This window comes from Larus michahellis, chromosome 3, assembly GCF_964199755.1.
Source record: "Larus michahellis chromosome 3, bLarMic1.1, whole genome shotgun sequence".
In the NCBI taxonomy this organism is placed as follows: Eukaryota; Metazoa; Chordata; class Aves; order Charadriiformes; family Laridae; genus Larus; species Larus michahellis.
In genome coordinates, this window is record NC_133898.1 from 31,551,676 (window position 1) to 31,571,437 (window position 19,762).

Here is a 19,762-nt window from a genome sequence, read left to right on the forward strand (position 1 = left end):
TGTAGTCCCGGCTCCCGGGCTCGCCGGCGGCCGGCGGGGCTTCCGTGGGGGACTACGTTTCCCAGGCCCCCCTGCTGCTCGTCCGGGCGGCGGGAAGGGCCGGGGCTGTCAATCAGTGCGCGTCGGCGGGGGCAGCGAGCCGGGGATCCCCCCCCCCCTCCGCCCCCCCGCCCTCCCTCCCTCCGCGTCCCGCTAATAATAAGTGCTTCAGAGGCTTAAAAGCAGGGAGGCAAGTGTCATGCGGGCGCGCCGTAAGGGGCTGAGCTCCGGCTGAGCGCCCGGGTCCGCTCTGCCGCCGGCACAGCCCGGAGAAAAGGAGAAAAAAAAAGGGGGGGGGGGGGGAAGAAAAAAGGAGAGAAAAAAAAAAAAAGCGCCTCGGAGCTGGTTCCCGGGGAAGGGGCGAGAGGAGAGAAGCCCGAAAGGCTGGACGAGCCGGCAGCGAAGTGGCGATGAGGCGCAGGAAGACGGCGGTGGCGGCCGGCTGCTGCCTCGCCTTCCTCCTGGGCACCCTCCTCAACCTCCTCTTCGTCCCCGGCTCCGAGCACCCGCCGCCGCCCCGCGACGGGGCTCCCCCCTCCCCGCCCGGCGCCCCCCTCCGCCCGCCGGAGGAGGAGGGCGGCGGCGGCGGCAGCCGGGCTGCCCTGGCGCGGCAGATCCGCGAACGCTACGAGGAGGTGCTGCGCTACCGGCAGCACCGGGCGGCGGCGGCGGCGGGGCGGCGGCCGCTGCGGCCGCGGGAGCGGCGGCTGATGGACCTGGCGCCGCCGCGCACCTCGGCGGAGCAGCCGCGGCCGCGGGGCCGGGGGGCTGCGGCGGGGCCGTGGGCCGGCGCCTCGGCCGAGCTGTCGCTGGAGCCGCCGCTGCTGGGCTGTCGCGACATCCGCAATGTCAGCGGCGTGCAGTACTTGGGCTCCGGGTACACCAAGGCGGTCTACAAGGCGGTCCTCAACCGCACGCTGGCCGTGGCGCTGAAGGCGGTGGATTTCGGCGGGCACGACATCGCCCACTGCGTGCGGCAGTTCGCCGCCCTGGGGGACTGCTACCGCCTGGCCGCCTACAAGATCGTCAAGGAGATGATCCTGCTGCAGCGGCTGCGCCACGCCAACGTCCTGCAGGTGGGTGCGCGGGCGCTGCGCGGGCGGACGCGGAGCCCCGCGCAGCGAGGGGGGTTCCGCCGTTTGCTCGGCCTCGCCGCGGGCAGCCCGTGGGTGCTGCCGGCGGCGTGAGCGGGGAGCGGGCGGGGGGGGCCGTGCCGCGGAGCCCCCCCCGGGGTTTACCCCCCCGCTGCGCTCCGAGACGGAGGTCCCCGCGGGCACGGCGGCTCCGCACCCCCCCTCCCCGTCGCGGGTCGGCGGGAGGCCCGTCGATGGGCGCTTTCTGCCGGCAGCCGCGCACCATCGGCGGTGTTCACCCCCCCGCCGGGAAGGGATTCGCCCCCGCGGGGCGCGCCGGGCCCGGGGAAGGGTGCCCGATGCGGAGCAAACCCAGCCGCGTCCGGCCTTGCGGCGTGCCTTCTGATCCTCCTAAATAATACGGAGGTGAGGAAGGAGGAGAGGGCGGAGGGGAGGACTCGGGAGACTGAAGGGCATTCACGAAATGTCGGAAATAGAGGCCGTCTCGGGTGCAATCCCCTGGAGAGAAGGGGGCAGAGGGGACACCCCTGGCAGCCTCCGCCGCGACGGAGTCACCGGCTGGGACGAGCCGGGTGTTAGTCACTGCGCCGGCACCGCCGCACTTGCCAGAAGGGCTGCATGGTAGGACTGTAACACATCAGCATGAATCTCAACGGGTCCATTTGGATGTAAATGCTGGTATGGAAATTCCTATTGCGTTCCGCATAGCGCGAGCTTTGCAGTAGAATAAAAAATGAACGTTGGACCAGACGGTCTCACAGTAGGTGCTTTTTGAACTGAATCGAGTAAAGGAGTTTTGTGTTTCTGCAGCAGCAGCAGCAGGAGTACCAGCTCCCCCACGAGAACTTCAGATCCCAACGATCAAAGCTCTCGAGTTTCATATACTGTTCAAAGAAGGGGCAGTCATGATTTATCCACGACAAGAAAATAGATATTTTCCTTCCTTCCTTCCTTCCTTCCTATTTCCATATTATTTCCCCAGCGGTGCCAGGTCTAACTATAATACATAAGGAGAACAACATCTAGCAAGCTACAAAGACCTGTACTCCTAGGAAGGATGTTACTTGCTCCTCTGTTGCTGTGATGAATTCTTGTTGGGAAACCCTTGCTTGGGTGCAGCCATCGTTACTGATTGAGTTGACAGCAGGAAATACACCCTGCAGTTGTAAACGCGGAGGGGATATTTTTTTTCCCCACCAGGATTGTTTTTCTTGCTCAGTGGAAGCGAGCTGGCCAGGTTGAGCTTGAAGTGGGTGGTTTTTAAAGTTGCCAGGTCATTTTGGTGGACACTGGTGTTTCTTACCCATGCTACTTCTGTGTAGCTTTCCACTCTGGAAAGGTTAATTTGTAAATAGATCGTCTTCCTCACAAAATGGTAGGGGGCTGCGTTGTCTGTGAGGGGTCCCCAGCAGCTGCTGCGGTGTTTCTGCGTGTGTGGGCAGTGGGTGCCCCGGCCCAGGGCTGCCGAAGGCTGCCGGCAGCACCGCTCCCTCCGCAGCCAACCTCGGAGGAGCCGCCGGTGATTCACTCCTCCTGGGGTCAGGTGGGGTCTGGAGGGGGAGGCGGAGGCGAGACGTGGGGTGTCCCTCGGCGAGGAGGGCCGGGGGCTGGAGCGGCCGGAGGATGAGCAGCCGCTTCCACCAGCGCCGGGAGGAGCGACGCGCTCAGCCTCCGCGCCGGGAAAATGCTCTCATGGGCAAAAATCCCGCCTGTTAATTAGGGCTTCATATTTACATGCCACCCCATTTAAAAATAGATGACGCTTAAATCAGAAACATGTTTTCGGTTTCGCTGCGATTTTGTCATCGCGTTTTCTTTTGTCTGCCCTCCGCCTCCATCAGCCCCTGGCAGCCTGAGACCGGGAGAGCCCCGAGCCCCCCGCGCATCGCCCACCTTCTGGTTTGACATATTTCACTCGAGGGACGCGCGGGGCGAGGTTCCTGCGGCGTGAGTGAGGGATAAACGTTTGACAAGACATCACCTTGAAAGGAGACTATAAAAAACCACGACCTGACAGGCTTTATCTAGGCGGGGTCGGGGCAGCCGTGTGGGCCAGGAGTGGGTCTCTGGTGCCACGCTGGAGTTGTAAAACCACCGCAGAAAACGGGCACCAGCGAGAAACGTGAAATTTATTGGTTGTGTCTCTGTTAAAATCTCAAAGGGGGACGGGATCTACCGACCTCCAGACTGATTTTTTAGGTTGTTTTGAGCGGCAGCTGGCCCAGGGCTTAGAAATCCCTGTCCAGGGTTTGTGGCCGAGGGAAACTGGTTCAAAATCTCCTCCCCTCTTCTCTTCTGTCTTTTGAGAGGCGCTGCAGCTTCCATTGGAGTAGTAGGACCCACACCGCCCACAGATGCCACGGGCACCACGCAACATCTGGCTGGGCCAGCAAAGCCCGGGAGTTTTTCTGCCTTTCCTCCTTACCTCGTTTTTGCCCCTTACCCCCCCCCACCCCACCCCCCGGCGGCTCCCGACATACCCAAATACGAGCCGGCTGCTATAAATAGCTGGAAGGACATGCCACCCTCCTGCCACCCTGCCGTGCTGGGGGAGGGCCCCGGCTCGGGGCTGGAAGGGGGGAGCCGGGCGGTTTTCGGGCGATGCTTTACCCGCCCGCGCTGCCACCTGCCAGCGCCGCCCGCCCGGGTCCCCGCAGCCGCCCTCCCGGCGCTGGGGACGAAGCGGGGCCGCTTGAGGACAGCGGGGGGGCTTCATCCGCCTCCCCAAGCCGCTCGAGGGGGGAAGGGGAAGCGGCCCCCGCACCCGGCGACCCATCCACGCACTGTGCCGGGCCGCCGTGGGCAGGGGGGAGCGCGGCGGGGGCAGCCGGTCCTCCCTCGGCGTGCCGGGTCCGGTCCTCCCCCTGCGCCCGGTTGCCGCGGAGCGGCCCCGGCTGCTCCCCGGTCAGGGGCTATTCGGGGTGAATGCGTTCATGAGTTTTCTTTTGCTGGAAATAAAAGTTCCGTGTAGGTTCAGTTCTAGGAAAGGGGTTTTTCCTGTAAATCTCTGGCAGCTGACAGCCTGAAGTGTAGTTTGTAAGATAACAGGCTTGTTCTTTACTGTCTCAGCAGTTCCCATTCTGGCCTGTCTCTTGTCAAAATCAGCTTTTTTTTTCCCCCCTCCTTGTTTTTTTGTTGGTTTTTTTTTGTTAGCCATCCTTTTAAAAGACTTGATTATTGTACAATATATGATAGAGAGGGGGAAAAGAGCTCTTTCCAGAAAGTACCACTGCCTTCAGACAACATGTTGACATATCCACCGTGCCCTCCGCCTGGGGAAGGAGCCAGATGTGTCAGCTCCGGCAGATGTGGCGAATCAAGTCTATCAAAAGAAACGTGGAAAAACCGGCAAGAGGGAGAGCGGTTTCGCATTAGCCAACGCTGGGGCGAAGGCAGCTCGCCGTCGTTTTTTTATGTCCGTGCTCTGCCCATCACTGGCATGCCCGCCGGACTGCCATCGCGCCCCCGCCCCCCTCCCCCCCCGCCCTTGCCCCTGCCGCTCGCCCTGGGCTACCCGAGGCTCCCTGGGGCGGCAGCCGGTGGGAAGGGCAGGTGCAGACGGCAGTGGAAATGTATTTGCTTTGGAGTGGGGAAGAGAGGGGTAGTTCATTAAAGTTGATTTTATAATGAAGGGCACTGGGGAAAGAGGGGGAACTGGGTCACTGATTTATTGTAACAGAGGATTTAGCGGCCCGCTAATTGCTTTGCAGTCGCTCTGTGTCAAATGCGGTGCCTGATCTCTTCCTTTCCCTCCGTCCTGCGGTTTCTTTTCTTGCACAGTTCAAATGCAGCTGTCTGAATCCCCGGCTTTCCGTGCATTTTAGTGGGGAAGATGATTTAGTGTGCTTTAATTCCTCCCTGCCCGTATTTGAGGAAGAAAAGAAAATCAAACCATTTGCAGTTAATTTCAAACAATGAGCGCGATTGTAAAGACACAAAGGCAATGTTTGATTTACTGTAATAATGTAATTATAGCCCTGGAGTATCAGAATTAAGGGTGTTGCCATTCATGGGCATAAGCGGTTCTTTGGAGGAATTCTTTCTTTGCATTGCTGAAGCTGAAGAGAGAGGGGAGGGAAGGTTTGAAAGCGCAGACCTTTGGAAAACTGCAAGCTTATTTCTGTGACAGCTATTTATCAGCACTTCTAGCGTTAGTTCACAATGATTCAGTTAAGAAGGAGCTACCGCTTTCTTAAAAACAAACACAAAACCTCGGGGAAAAGGGCTGGCTTTGTCTGAAGCCAGTGGAGGACACCAGCTGCTGACAGAACCGCTGGTTTGCCGGCTGCCCGCACAAGGCCGTTTCATTTGGCTTATTCAGCTTTAGCGTAAAGTTAAAACACACGGATGAAATACTGGGATGGCATCTGCACTAAAAAAAGTCACCATCCAAGGTATGATGTCAAAGCAGTTTTTATGTGAATTGCTTCAGTTAGCACTAGTGTATTTTTTTTTTATGGATTTAAGTGGTCATGATTACAGAGAGAATATTTATCGCTTAGAAAATTCATTGATTAGAATAGTACTGAAAGTAATACATCACTTGCTGTTGACAAGTTCAGTCGACTTAAGATGTGCTAGCCGGTCATGATATTTTTAAGTACTTATTTTTAAATGAGATTTTCTTTTCTTTACATGTGATAATTAACAGCCATTTTACACTGATGGTTTCCCTATACATATGCATAGCCAGCAGGATAGGTCAGTTTTAATTTTAATGTGAGAATTAAAATAGTAAAGCTTTGTATACAGTTTGCTTATTCCGAGTGGAAGTAAACAGTCTTTCCAAGCCTGAAGAAAGTCAATATACAATTAATTTCTAGTGCAAAGACATTTGCATAGGGACTGTATGGACTCTTGAAGGTCTGGTATTTCCCCATCCTTCTTGCATGAATCCACTCTCGTTTTCACAGAAAGCAGGGAGGGGGAAGGGCAGATCAAGCCATGGTGGAAACAGCTACTCAGGGACCTCTTCCCTGTTGCCAGCGGGTGGGCATTGAATCCCCTTTGTGGTGGCAATGGTGCAGGATTCCCAGCAACAAGCCTTGATCTGCAGTTGGCTGGAGTGTGACCATGACAACTTTGTGGGCGGCTGGCCTGAGAAGAGTACTTCGATCGCCGGTGCAAGCTGGTGGGTGACTGCATGGAGAATTTGTCGTTCTGAATTTGGGAGAACCCCAGCAGAGGTTCACAGCTCTTGGGAGCAAACCTTTCAAAACCAAGCGCCTAATGAGAATTAACCTTCCAGGCTGGGGCTGGCTGGGGTCTGACCATGCATTCCACATGCAGTTATTCGTAGGGGATTGGTGCAAATAGGAGGGGGACCTTTTAGATGGGGAATTTTTTTTCTAACGCTTTTCTGAAGTAGCTCAGTTGAGCTGCTCTTGGGTCAGGTTGGCTAAAGATGAATGAGGCCACCACACATGGTGCAAGACCAGGCTGACACCATCTGTTTAACTGGCGTTAGGATCAGAGGAACTTCAGGTCCCAGACAGATGAGCCTGCCAAATCCTGGTGAGGCGGCAGGAGAGGTTTGCACCACTTGCCGGCCGCCTCCTTCCTCTGGTAAAGCTGCCACTGCCGCTGCCCAGTGAGCAGAGACGGAGCTGCGTCTTTGTTCTGGTCACTGCTTGACATTGCTGTAGACGCACCTTGCAGGAGACAGGTAGTCTAAGTCACTTGGGCATCCTTCAAAATCGTTACTGGTGGTCGATACAGGGGGTCAGCACTGGACATTTATGCGGGTGGAGAGGAAAAAGCAGGCAGTGCCACCTACTGATGGCTCGGTGGAGACAGCTCGCTGCTGCTAACAGATGTCCCCACAGCCCCAAGGAGCTTGGGGTGGAGTGGAGAAGGGCAGAGAGAGCAGACAGATGCGGTTTGGCGCGGAAAGCAGAATTACACAAAGTGCTTCTTTATTGCGAGACTGCTTCCCAAAAGGCCCAGATGTTATCCTGCACTTTTAAGAGTGAAGAAAGGATCTGTTAACAAGAACTCCAGAGCTGCTGGAAGCACAGAGCTGATACAATTGCAAACCAACTCTAATCGTTCGTGTCAGTGGAAGGCAAGCTATATGTCTTGATGCTGAAGTCGCCAAATAACGGGTTTTCCCATTGAATTGCATGGGATGGCAGAGGGCATTCAACTCACAAAGCTGTTGGCAGGAACAGTTTTCCATAAGGCATGTGCCATCACATAAGTTAACAGGGCCACATCATCTGTCCTTTTGAGAGCAGCATTCATAAAACTAATCCCAATCATTTGTTGAATGATTTCTGTGATTGCTTCTCAGTTTTATGTGCTATGTAAATCATTCCAGAAGACTCTGGTTCGAATTTGTGCCTCCTTTATGGGAGCTGATGACTTGCAACCTCATCCAGTTGCCTTCAGGGGAGCATGGCATTGCTCCTTCTGTGCAGTGGCTCGTGGAGATTACTGGTCACCACGGGATGCTGTGGGTACCGTCAAGTTCTCCCTTGCTGCTTGCCTTTTTCCATAGGAGCGACAAGTGAGCAAGGCCTCTCCACCCTGTGAATATCCTGGCCTGGAAATTAGTTTTGACCAGGGCAGAATTGCAACAGAAAGCACGTGCTTTTTAGAGTTTCTCTTTTCACTCCCTGCCCTGTTCCCCCCCCATCCAAATGTGGAGTAGCTAGGTAAACCTCTTCTCCTTGGTATTTAGTGGTTCAATGCTGCTTTAGGGGAGGTTTAAACTGGACATTAGGAAGCATTTTTTTACCGAGAGGGTGGTCAAATCCTGGAACAGGCTTCCTAGAGAGGTGGTTGATGCCCCAAGCCGGTCAGTGTTTAAGAGGCGTTTGGGCAATGCCCTTAATAACGTGCTTTAACTTTTGGTCATCCTTGAAGTGGTCAGGCAGTTGGACTAGATGATTGTTGTAGGTCCCTTCCAACTGAAATTATCCTATCATATCCTGTCCTTTCAGTGGATGGTTTTGGCCCTTTTCTACATGCTCTGTCTTCTCGTTGCAGCCATATTTTGAGAAGAGCTGGTAGGGCTGCAGTGGTTGGCCAAGGAGGCAGGAGATGACCCCTGGAAGGGCACACCAGGGCTGGCAGAGCTCTGCCCCTCTGCGCACTCCACAGAGACAGAGAGTGTTGGTGGACTCAGGTGTGAGTTGGCCCACACTTTGAAGTGTCGCATAAACCAGCCCTGGTTTATGAAGTGTCTGTGTCAGATACACGATCTGGGGCTTTTTTAAAGGTCTTTTTCATGGCTTTTTGTGCCCACACAGTCAGCTGATAGTTCAGATTGGTGCCTTGTGGCATCTAACTCCCATTGCAATTTTTCATTTCTGTGACGGCCATGAAAAACTTGACAAGAACTAGTTCTCACAGGCACCATGCTAATACTAATATTGACTCTAGACTGATTTTAAAGGAGTTGTTATTTTTTGTCACACTCGGCTGAACCACTCGGTTTAGGTAGTAGACACCAAACATGGATGTTTTATATTGGTTTAGGCCAAATTTGGAGCAGCATAGTTTGGAAAGAGTTGCTTTTTGCTTCGACTACGTAGCTGCAGATAGACTCCAGGCTTATTTTAAAGCTCTCCATGATAAAGTACACAGTGATATGGCTCGGATACCTAAGAAAGAAGAATTATACAGATGAATGCAAGTCAAGCTTTTCCAAACATGCGATGCACAGAGGTTATTTGATAGTTTTGTAGTGCAAAAATCATGTCATGACGAAGGGTTAATCTGGTGGTGCTGTGGGACTGAATGCAGTCCTGTGGATGGAGGTCAGGGGAGCTTCTGGTCTGGCTATTTACAAGATAATGAACTGTGCCTGCAACTGATATCGGCCAGCTTCCATTGAAATCGTGGTTGTATGAGTGATCTATTTGTCTTCACTGGGAGGCTTTACAAGAGTAGGCTGCTTGTGTGACTAAATATTTGCAGGGCTGGGCCTTGAGCTTGTGCAGTGCAATGCAAATTCAAAGTGCTGTAAATGTTTTTAGTAGAAGAATTTTCCACTTCAGAGTGTAAGGAAAGCAGGGAGAGTAAAAGGGAGATAACGTTGCTAAACCATAAGATTATAGCCAACGTAATATGTGTCAGAACAGCAGGTATATATGGATATATACACACATGCACACATATATATAAAATATATGGAGATATCTGTGTACCTCTGTGGATATACCGACAGATATGGTTAGATACACATATGCGTGCGTTTCTGAATAATACATTGCAATTTTTCTATTAATGAACTTCCATGTTTAGTAACAGTGCCAGGTATGAGATTCTTGTACCTTCTAGCTCTTCTGGAGTTTAGTGCTAATCATAATAATGCATTCATAAATAAAAGCCTGGGCAGAGCTGTGAATTTAGAGCCTAACATTTGAATTACCCACTGCTTGCTGTCGGTTCCCGCATCCAGCAGCAGAGGAAATCCTGCCTTACAGCTTTCAGCACACAGTTTTGGTCCCACTCTTGAAAGGTTCGGCGCGGTGCTGGGGACGCCCTGTATGAAAGTCTTTTTCCCATGAAGCTCAGCGCTTGGCAGGGCTTGGTTGCTAGATCTCAATGAGGAAAACCAATTCATTTCTCATGCATCATCTCTATATATCCTGTAGCAGGAAGGCTGACGTTGGATCGATCTTTATTTAGTTTAGGCCTTTCGGGGAACCCATCCTTTTTCCAGGGAGATGAATGTTACAGGTCTGCAGATGCTTTTGGGCTGAGTAGGTGTGGCAATATATAAAAATATTTTAATGTATTTATATATATATTAAAAATATTAACATATAGATACAAATATTGTGTGTATATGTTATATACAGAAACATACATATACACATATATACGTCATATATACACAAATATATAAATATATATGTGCTTGTGTATATGTTTACCTATGTAAATACCATCAGCAGTGAAGGGAAATATTTAAAACCCGAGGAATGACTAGATATCTTGGAGTGACATAAACATCTCACATCATGTATCGGTAAATCATAGTTGTATCAGACAGTGGTGTGCGTTCCTGCTCTTGCAGGGGTTGTCCCAGTGCTCCAGGAATGAAAGGGGAATCCAAGGATAGGTTGTATTGAAAATGCTACGCTCACGTTGATAGCAATAAAGTGGAAGAGCTTCTAAATTGTGCTGTTGTGGTTTTGACATGTAGCACCTCAAACAAACGGCTCATCAAATGGCTACCAATGTCAGTGGGAGCTTTTTATTTCCCCTGGGCACCAAGTCGCTACAAAATACAGGCTCGACACAACCATGCTTGATTAAGTAACCCTGTGTCCATGTATTTTTTGAAAATAAAGGCTGTGGCAAGTGTTGACTGCTGTTGCTCTTCATAAAAGTGAGATTTTTTTAAAATTGCACTTTTCTATTGTGGGGAGCAGTTATGCCTTACTATAGTCAGTTTGGGCAAGTCCAAATTAGAAGAGAACTAGGTTTCTAGAAACTACTTCTGGTGTGATGCGGTTGAGCCTGTCACTTGTATTACAGCTGGTAATAGCGTTCTCGAAGTTCCTGGGAAATCTCACGTTCATTAAAGGAAAAAGGGGGAAGTTTCCAGCTTTTGTGGTTGTAGAGGAAACCTAAAGATTGTGACCGTTTAGGGCTAAAAACTAGCAAGGCAAAGAAAAAGATTCACAACACGTTGTAATTTTTATGGAAATGGCGTGATCTGTAGGGGACAGTTTTGCCCTGCAGTAGCCAAGGCAGTGATTCTGCCGCAGCCCGGCACAGCCCTGCTCGGGGAAGGTGGCCAGTCCAACCCTTCCCGACTGAGCCACTTCTATAAACGAAATGCAGCACTTCGGCGGAGGTTCTGGCTTGACGTTTATTTTTCTGAAAATCCGTCTAGGGTGCCTCCGCCAAAGCAGGAGGGCCCGCTGTTTGCACAGCCTTACCCTGCTGATGACAGCTTAATAAGATCCTTTATTTTGTGTTTTTATTCAGTAAGCTTGTCGGCTTTTGTGTAGGGGCTGACCTCCGCTTTCGCCTTCCCCCCCCAGCCCCAGCTCCTCTGAAAGGGGCACCTCTGTCCCCATCATTTGTAGTAAAAGGGAATTGTAAAGGGAGGTGAACGGACCGGCTTTAGGGACATGGGCTCCTACAAAGAGGAGGATATATAACTTTCTCAGGGGCTGACCCTGGATGCCCAGCGTGCCTAAAAACTTACCCGAGTCAGTGGGAGTTTGGGGTGCCTAAGGACTAACACGGGAGCGAGCCTTTGTGACTGAGAAAATCCAAACAGCGAGGGAAGGATGCGGGGAAACTTGAAATGAATTATGGCACACAATGTGAGAACAGGTCAACATTTCGTATCCGGCACCCGTTTTTTCTAAACAGACAGAAAGGCATCCCAATATTGTGACTGTTTGCTATTAGGTACTACACAATATCGGGGTTGCGTTTAAATGCAGTGACTGGAGATAGCAAAAAGATGTGGAATTGTGTTTCTTTCCATTCATTTAATTGGAACCATGCTGAAAAGGCGTATGAAAACCATCACTCTGGAATATATCTAAAGTGTAGCTTTCCGACACTGAGAATGATGTCCAGCCTAATAGAATTGCAGATAGAGGAGATATTTTGGCTCATCTTTCGCTTCCAGCTATATTCAGTTTCCCCGTATGGTTATTTTTCTTGTTATTGTATGCATCCAGCTATCTGTTTCTTACTTCACCGTCTGGGAATACAAACCATTTTGTCTCATTTCAGACCTTAAAATGGATCGGACAAAAACGAACAGGAAAGGGGGAGAAAAAAAAAAAAAAAAAAAAGTATTTTGGGCAGTACCTCTGTACTTGTTGTTTCTGTGTCTTAGTAAGTCGGCTTCTTAAACGAAAGGCCTGAGAATTACCGTCTTGGAATATTTTGCGTCTATATATACTCTGTATTTTGTAACATCTGTATGCTGGGTGGTGGTTCATCAGGAGGGGATGAATGTAACCATTTTAGATGCTTAACTGGCTGTTGGGACTTGCCCAGTTTGTAATCATGGTAATTGCACACGCAAATATGGCCATGTAATTACATGTGCATTTTTGCATTTAGTTTCAGGAGTTCATTTAGAAAAGTATAAATGCGGCCCAATAAATCCTTTATATCTCAGACTTCTGTGCTTTTATAACTCTATGTAATTATGTAATAACACTGCATCTGGAGAGCTTTCACTTAAGTAAAAGCAATAATGAGCTCAGGTTAGATTATATATTCTTTGAGTTAGACCTACACTAACTTGCTCAGTACTGTGTTTTTCAGCTTGTAAGATGGATTAAATTCAGCAGTACTCATGTAAGAAAATTTTCTTGTGAGAATAAAGAGCAATTTCATATGAAACCAAAACTGGATCAGGTCATTTAAGCTTCCACAGTGGCTGAAGTGAATAAATGTGTATTGATACAGTAAAATATACACTGAATACTCAGATACTCGGGCAGCGAAGAGTTTTTGCCAAGGTACAAATTGGATACTAAAATGAAAGAATTACTTATGAGCGAAGTTCCAGCTCTCTGAGAACAAAACTAAATCATTATTATTACTATTGGCATTCATGGTTTGAGATAAAATAGACACAAATAGATATCGTAACTCATTTCTACTTATGTGTTCATACGCACATAAATAGACAATAAGACTAATTTCTCAGTATTTTGTGTGCACAGATCCGTATGTGTTATGTTTTTATAATCAAATGAATATATAATTGTTGTTTGTCTTCTGTATTTCTGTTCCTGGAATGGTTTTCACAAACGTTGAGGATGTCTAATGAAGACTGATTATCTTTTTTTTGTATTCGGTGTTACTGTGACCCGACAGTTACTGTGATACTGCCATTTCCCAGACTGGATTGCTCTCTGATTTCCCGTATGGCTTTTTCCCCAATGGATAGTATTACTGTGCTAAAGACAAGAGCTGAACTCTGCAGATGATGAAGAAACAGATGTTAGATTTTGACACTCGGAAGTGAGGGTTTTCAAACCTCCCGAGCTTCATCCTGCCTTCTGAGTCTGCCCCTACGCAAGAGAGATGTGAAACACCTAGTAAGGACTGCAGAATCCAGCTTGTCTCCGAGGAAAGTTATATATCGTATTAAATATTTTAATTTCATTTCATTTTTTGTTAGTTCGGAAGGCTTAAACAGAATTGTGCTGATGTGATCCTCTAAAATAGTTTGCAGCACACAAAGATTTAACTCCTGTCAACAAGCTGCACAAAAATGGTGTCACGGATGACAAGGAACAAAACCAAGTCCGGTGTGAATCTAGATTAAAAAATGATTGCTGTTGCAATCTTTTTTGTGGTTGTGGCGGAAAAGAGAACGGTCCCTTTTTCTATTACGAATGTTCATATTGACATCTATCACAAATTCTTTGTTGTGCATCGATGCCAAAATCTTTTCGGCGTGTTTTAAAATAAAGTCTTCTAGCTCTTTTTGTGTTTAGGTTAATGTCCGTGTTTAAGCAGCTGTTTTGAAATACAGCGCCGTTTTTACACCAAGAAGAAAAATTGTGTACTTCTTTTACATTTTTTGGCACCCTTTTTTCGTTTGGATGCAGCCAGCTACAGTCAGAGCCGACAGAACGGTCCGTAACAAATCCCGTGTTTGCTGACTTTTAGCCTGGTCTTTGCTTTTCTTGTGACCCGGAGGGTCACAAGCCGTAAGAACATGCTGGAGACTCGAATACGCTCACAGGGGATGGTTGTGCTCAGCCTGGCACCGCTCCCTCCGGTGATGGCGAGGGCTGGTCTGGCTCCCTGCTCTCCTGCCGCATTGGGGTCGGTCCCCGTTCCGGGCTGCGTGAGCCCGGCTTCTTCTGCAGGGCCGTATCTGAGTCCCCTCAGCTCAGAGGACAATCTCATCATCTTCCCTGAGCTTTTTTTAAAAAAAGTCACATTACTCGGGAGAAGGCAGCAGAGGAATAGCAGCAGGGCGGTTTTTTTTAATGCCGCGTTTTCACGCAGACCCTTTTACTGCATGGTTTATTTGGCTGGGGGCAGAGATTACATTTAATTTTATTTCATGTGCATGCTGTTCTGGCTGGAAAGTTGCAATCAGATCCTTATCACAAGCTCATTTAACTGCCTCTCTGCCAGGGCTTGGCAGGGAGTTTGTAAAAGCCTGTCCCCCAGTCCTGACAGACATTGTCCCACTCCATATAAAGCAAGACATCTCTCCTCCACAGTCTCTAAATATTCTTCTTGTGCAATTATTTGTGCAAGTGAAAATTAATCATTCAAATGTCCTTGGAAAGCAAATACAAGAAGGAGCTGGAGCATAGCCGAAATTGCCATTTAAATGCTTTTAAATTGAAGAAGCTACTGGCAGATAATGTTTTGGAGTATTTGCCCGTCTTTAACGACACTGCACACGGAAGTCCATCAAGTATAGCAAGAGGCAATGTCTGGCTGGGAAAAGAAGTTTTGGCATTGCAGTTGCTTTTCGAGCTACCGTGTCATTGAACTGCACATTGCCACTCAATGTACAAACAGTAGTCCTATGGGAAATGTCATTAAAAGCTATTTTGTGATGTCTTTTAAGCAGAAAATGAGTCTTATTTAGGCAGGTATTGCATAGCCTCAACTTATTTTCCTCAGATAGATTCCTTTTCTGTGTTCCTGGATATTTTGATTATGTTTTTTTTCTTAAACATTCATTGAGACAAGTTCTTGTACAGAGGGGTACGCAGGGGGCACATCACTGGCCTTGTGCTGTATGGTGCCCACGAGAGGCTCTGCGAGCTAACTGGGGAGTGTTCCTCAAATGAGAGGACACAAAAGCTATTGGGGGTGGGATGGGGGGTGACTTCAAGGCAATACAGTGTGTAGAGCTCAGAGCCTTGTAAGAAACGCTTACTTTGCACCTCATCCAGGGAGAAATGTAGAAGCACGCCGAGATACCTTACGCTAATATTGCCTGGTTGTGATTTTTTTTCAGCTCTATGGCTATTGCTACCAAGATAGCAACGACATCCCAGACACGCTGACCACCATCACTGAACTAGGCTCGCCTTTGGAGATGATCCAGCTTTTACAGACTTCCTGGGAAGACAGATTTCGAGTGAGTAACAACTGTTTTAGAAGGACCTTTGAGAGAGCGATGAATTCAAAAGAACATCAAGCCTGAAGCAGGGGTTATGTACTATGCAGTGCAATTCACGTTTATTAAATGTTTACTTTGCATCTTGGTTTAGAAACAACATTTAGCACTCCCCTTCTGCAGAGTTTAAGATATTGTGCTGTTTTGTATGTCAATGTTATCTAGTTATATGCTTTTTACATGATATCTTCAAACATTTCTTACTTGTTAAAGCTCAAGGCCCAGGATTTTTTGGCGTTGAGCATTGTGCTCTGCAACTGGGATTTAAACAATAGAAGGATGTTACATTTCTCTGCTGATCCTTATCATAGGTCGGTTTTAGAGTTGTTTTCTACTGCTTCCTGCTCTGTTCGTTTTTTACTGGGGGAAGAGTGAAATAAATGTACACAAATCTCAAACCCGGGTTGTCCACCGCGTTGGCAGTTTACCAGGAGCACGAAGGTCACACTTAATTTGTCCAGAATGAAGCCAGACTGCAGCAATGCTTTGATCAAGACACCGCTGTCTCGCTCAGCTCAGTATATGTTGGGACGTGTCATCGGCTGAGGTTAACTCACTCCTAAGACATTGCGAGGCAGCAGCGGTCTTCATCTAACCCGCTTTGGATTGCACAGCTACACCTCTACCAGAAAATTCAACGTGTGCCCAACTGATCTCGGAGACGAAGCGGCAAGGTGCTGCCCACATCCGTACGGTTGAATTCTCGCACTCTCTGAAGGCCAGGTGGCTGCACGCAGGGTGCCGGTTGGAAGTGGTCGCTGGGTCGTGCTTCCTTCTGGATCATGCCTGGGGACGGTGCTGGAGAGCAGCCTTGGTCCCAGTTGGACTCAGGCCAGAGACCATGCGAGCAAGTGTACGTGTGGGATTAAGTTTCTGTGCCCAGGAATGTTCCCTGGCAGAGTTTATTTTACTTCTATAGATGGAGCAAGTGTGTTCCCTGCCCTAAGCTTCAGCTGCCTTGTCCTGAAAGGAGTGCGCTCGTGATAAGTGGTAGAGGTGCTCGTCACAGCTCCTGAAACACGGGACCTGTCTTTGGCTTATCTCATCCCAGGAATGCACATAATGGACTGTAGCGGCAACTGTGTATGAAGTAAATGACCAAGAGATGTGTTAGATTATGGGTAATAAACAGGGATGTTTCCGTCCAGCATGGATATTTCTGAGCAAGCAATTGCAAAGGGAGATGAAGGAGAATTAGATCAAGGTGCTGAGCTGATTCACAGAGGTGGAATTACAGATGAAACATTCCTGTGCCCACCGTAATGACGTCGGAGATAATGTTGTGCTCATTAGCTTGTCTAGGACGCAACTAACGCAGGGACGGCGGAGGAAATAAAATCACGTCTTCTTGATAGGTGAGACTTGTTTGTGGTCCAGTCCTGAAAACGACTGTCTAAATATATGACCTTATTCCTACAAATAATAATTTCCTTGTGTTGACGACTCAGCAGTAAGCTTGCTCCCCAGATCTACACTCAGCAGAATGGCGTGATACAGAGCAAAGCCTTTGTCTGTGTGCTTAAAGCTTGTCGTAGTGGGGCATTTGCAGTGCCTGGCAGCAGGTACGCAGGGCAGCAGCCCATCGGGGTTGGTCACAGAGGTTCCCAGTGCGGGAGCAGGGGCGTCTTGGCGTTTGAGAAACGGCAATAATTCCAGATGGCAACCTATGTTTTTATCCAAGCTAAATTCTGGGTTCGTTGGCATTTGAAGATACGCATATTATGGGTTAGTTTGGGTGGGATGTGCCTTTTATATACAGCGTGTTGCGGGATGGCACATACATGAGTCCTGTGTCCTTCCAGAGGAAGAAAAGGATGGTCAGGTCTGGCGTCTCATAACCAGGCATGAGTTCATCTACACCTGCAGGCATCTGCATGTGAACTGTGGTATCCTGTTAAGTAGGATGAAAATGTTCTAGCCTGGTCAAGCAGGAAAACGATTACAGAAGTGTACGGTAGTCCTAATGTCCCACAGGCAAAGGGTCTGTGAGGGATAACTTCAAACGTGCTCAGCTTTCTGATGAAGGATGTGTTTAGGTGCTCCCCTGGGTATACCATTTATGCCCTGGGACTGAATTTGGATTTGACTACTTCAATGCACGTGGCCTTAACAGTGTATTTTAACCAAAACCAAAGACTATATGTAAACAATAAAAAGCTTGCTAGACTGAATAAGACCTGTTGTTAATTTAACACATAGAATAAAAATTCCAGTATTTAACTGTGTTCATATTAATGCTACATTTACATTAATACGTTACATAGTGGACTCTAAAGGGATGCAAGAATTGAAACCAGTACTTTGGTAAGGGGGCTGAGTTCAACATTCGTCGGGTTTGCTGTCTAGTAATACTTACTCAAGTTCCTAACCTGCAATCGAAAAGTGCAGCGTCAGCACAGAGCTCCCACCCCAACCTCCAAGTGGCAGATGCGGGTCCACCAAGGTCGATGGACATATACCTGTACCCTGAGGCACAACAAAGAGTTACGGAGGAGTTGTGGAGCTCCTCTTTCTGGGAATTTGCTTCCTTCTCCCCCGGAAAAAGGCAAACATAAGAGGAACCAGTGGAAAAAAAAATTATAAAAGCAGTCAAAAGGCAGGATCAGTATGGAGGCAACACAGACACCGTCTGCAGTTGGAGCTCCAGGCGTGGGGCGGTCCGGCCAAAACTTCCCAGATCTGGAGTTTGTAAAAGAGCAGCATCAGGCTGCGTGGTCAAGGCCTGTGCGTAATGTGTTATTAAAAGTTAATGCTTTTATTTCTATTAAAAGTAAGAATAGCAACAATGAGCCTTGCGTCAGGAATACTGTGGGAAAGCACTGGTAAAGAAGCTTATTTTTGTTTCAAGTCTCTAAGGGTTTTACAATCAACTATGTTAATCCTATGAAAAATACCTTAGTTGCAGGATTCAGTTCTGAGGATAAGTTATAACGCTTACATTAAGTCATATATTTATGAACATATCTTCAGCTAAAGTGGTTTCCTTTATGTACTTTGTACTGAGAAAATAACGCAAGGTACCCACGTTTTTGCATTTCAGATATGTCTCAGCTTAGTTCGGCTTCTGCATTATTTGGCTCACTCTCCTCTGGGCTCCGTGACATTACTGGATTTTCGCCCTCGGCAGTTCGTGATCGTGGATGGGGAACTGAAGGTGACGGATCTGGACGATGCCAGCATCGAGGAGAGCTCTTGCACCAGTAACAGCGACTGCTTCATGGAATTCCCCGCGAGAAACTTCACCCTGCCCTGTTCGGTTGAGGGACGGTGTCAGAATATGAATGAGAAGAGGAATCTCTACAACGCCTACAGGTACGTGATCGGGTAAGGTGAAAGTGAATTAAGAGCGAGCAAAAAGTCTCCAGCATTCTCTAGTTATTCACATCAACGAGTATGTATTGTCTCAGAACCGTTACCCAAGAGTAAGTGAAGCCATGAATAATTGTTTTGTTTGTGAAAATACGTAGCATTTATAGCTTTGGAAATGTTCTGCATGCTTTGAGTGTGATTCACCGCTGTCGGTCTAATTTTACGTTGGGTTCATTCCACTGAATTCTTCACCCAAGCAGAGATTTTCATACGAGTGGAATAACGGTGCCTGTGGAGGTGGGGGCCCATTAGCTCTGCGCTGAGATGATTCAGGGGCCACAACAGAGCCCCCTCAATCACTGACCATCTGGGGCGTAATGCCAAACCTGTGGAAGCAAGGGGTGCTCCTTTTCACTCCCCTCCCCTCCCAGCCCCTCGTCTCTGCGTGGCCAGGCACTGGGGGACTGGCTCCTGGGTCTCTTCTCCCAAGTAACAGGCGACAGGACAAGAGGAGAGGGTCTCAAGTTGCGCCAGGGGAGGTTTAGATTGGATATTAGGAAAAATTCCTTCACTGAAAGGGTTATCAAGCATTGGAACAGGCTGCCCAGGGAAGTGGTTGACTCACCATCCCTGGAGGTATTTAAAAGATGTGTAGATGTAGTGCTGAGGGACATGATTTGGTGGTGGGCTTGGCAGCGTTAGGTTAATGGTTGGACTCGATGGCTTTAAAGGCGCCTTCCAACCTAGACGATCCTGTGATTCTGTGGTGCTGCTCCCGCTCCCAGCAGCGCAGTGCCCATGACAGGGGACACGTAGGTGACGGGTCACACCAGACCAGTCGGCCACGTTGAAGAAAGCGTTCGGCCAACACATCCATCTTCCAAATTTGATTTTAAAGGTTTCTCCGTATTTACAGCGCAGTCCTTCTGGGCAATGGGTTTGTGTTGTGGTCTCGGCTCTCCCCTGTCGGCCACTGCTTCCCTCAGAGGGCTGGGCCCGGGATGCTGGGGAGCCATGTCGCTGCTTTCCGGGGAGCCGGTAGCCGATGCTCAGTGCCGTGTCCTGCCACCACCGCTCCTGCTGACGGGCACTGCTGGGGCAGGCGGCCGCCTTGTCTGGTGCAGATAGGAGGATGGAGGATCTCAAAGCAATGCCATCATGGTGTGCTCATTTCTCAGACTTCCCTTTCAAGTATCGTGCCATTCACTGCCTGCCAGACCACAGC

General features: G+C 48.9%; 1 protein-coding gene across 1 annotated transcript in view; it reads left to right on the top strand.

Moving 5' to 3' along the window:
* Positions 1–299: 299 nt before the first annotated feature.
* Positions 300–19,762, top strand: part of PKDCC (protein kinase domain containing, cytoplasmic) — a 38,842-nt gene continuing 19,379 nt past the window's right edge. The window contains exons 1-3 of the mRNA XM_074579549.1: positions 300–1,115; positions 15,067–15,189; positions 18,269–18,540. Coding sequence (XP_074435650.1) covers positions 450–1,115; positions 15,067–15,189; positions 18,269–18,540 — 1,061 coding nt within the window. The 5' untranslated portion in view covers positions 300–449. The remainder of the gene's footprint in view (positions 1,116–15,066; positions 15,190–18,268; positions 18,541–19,762) is intronic.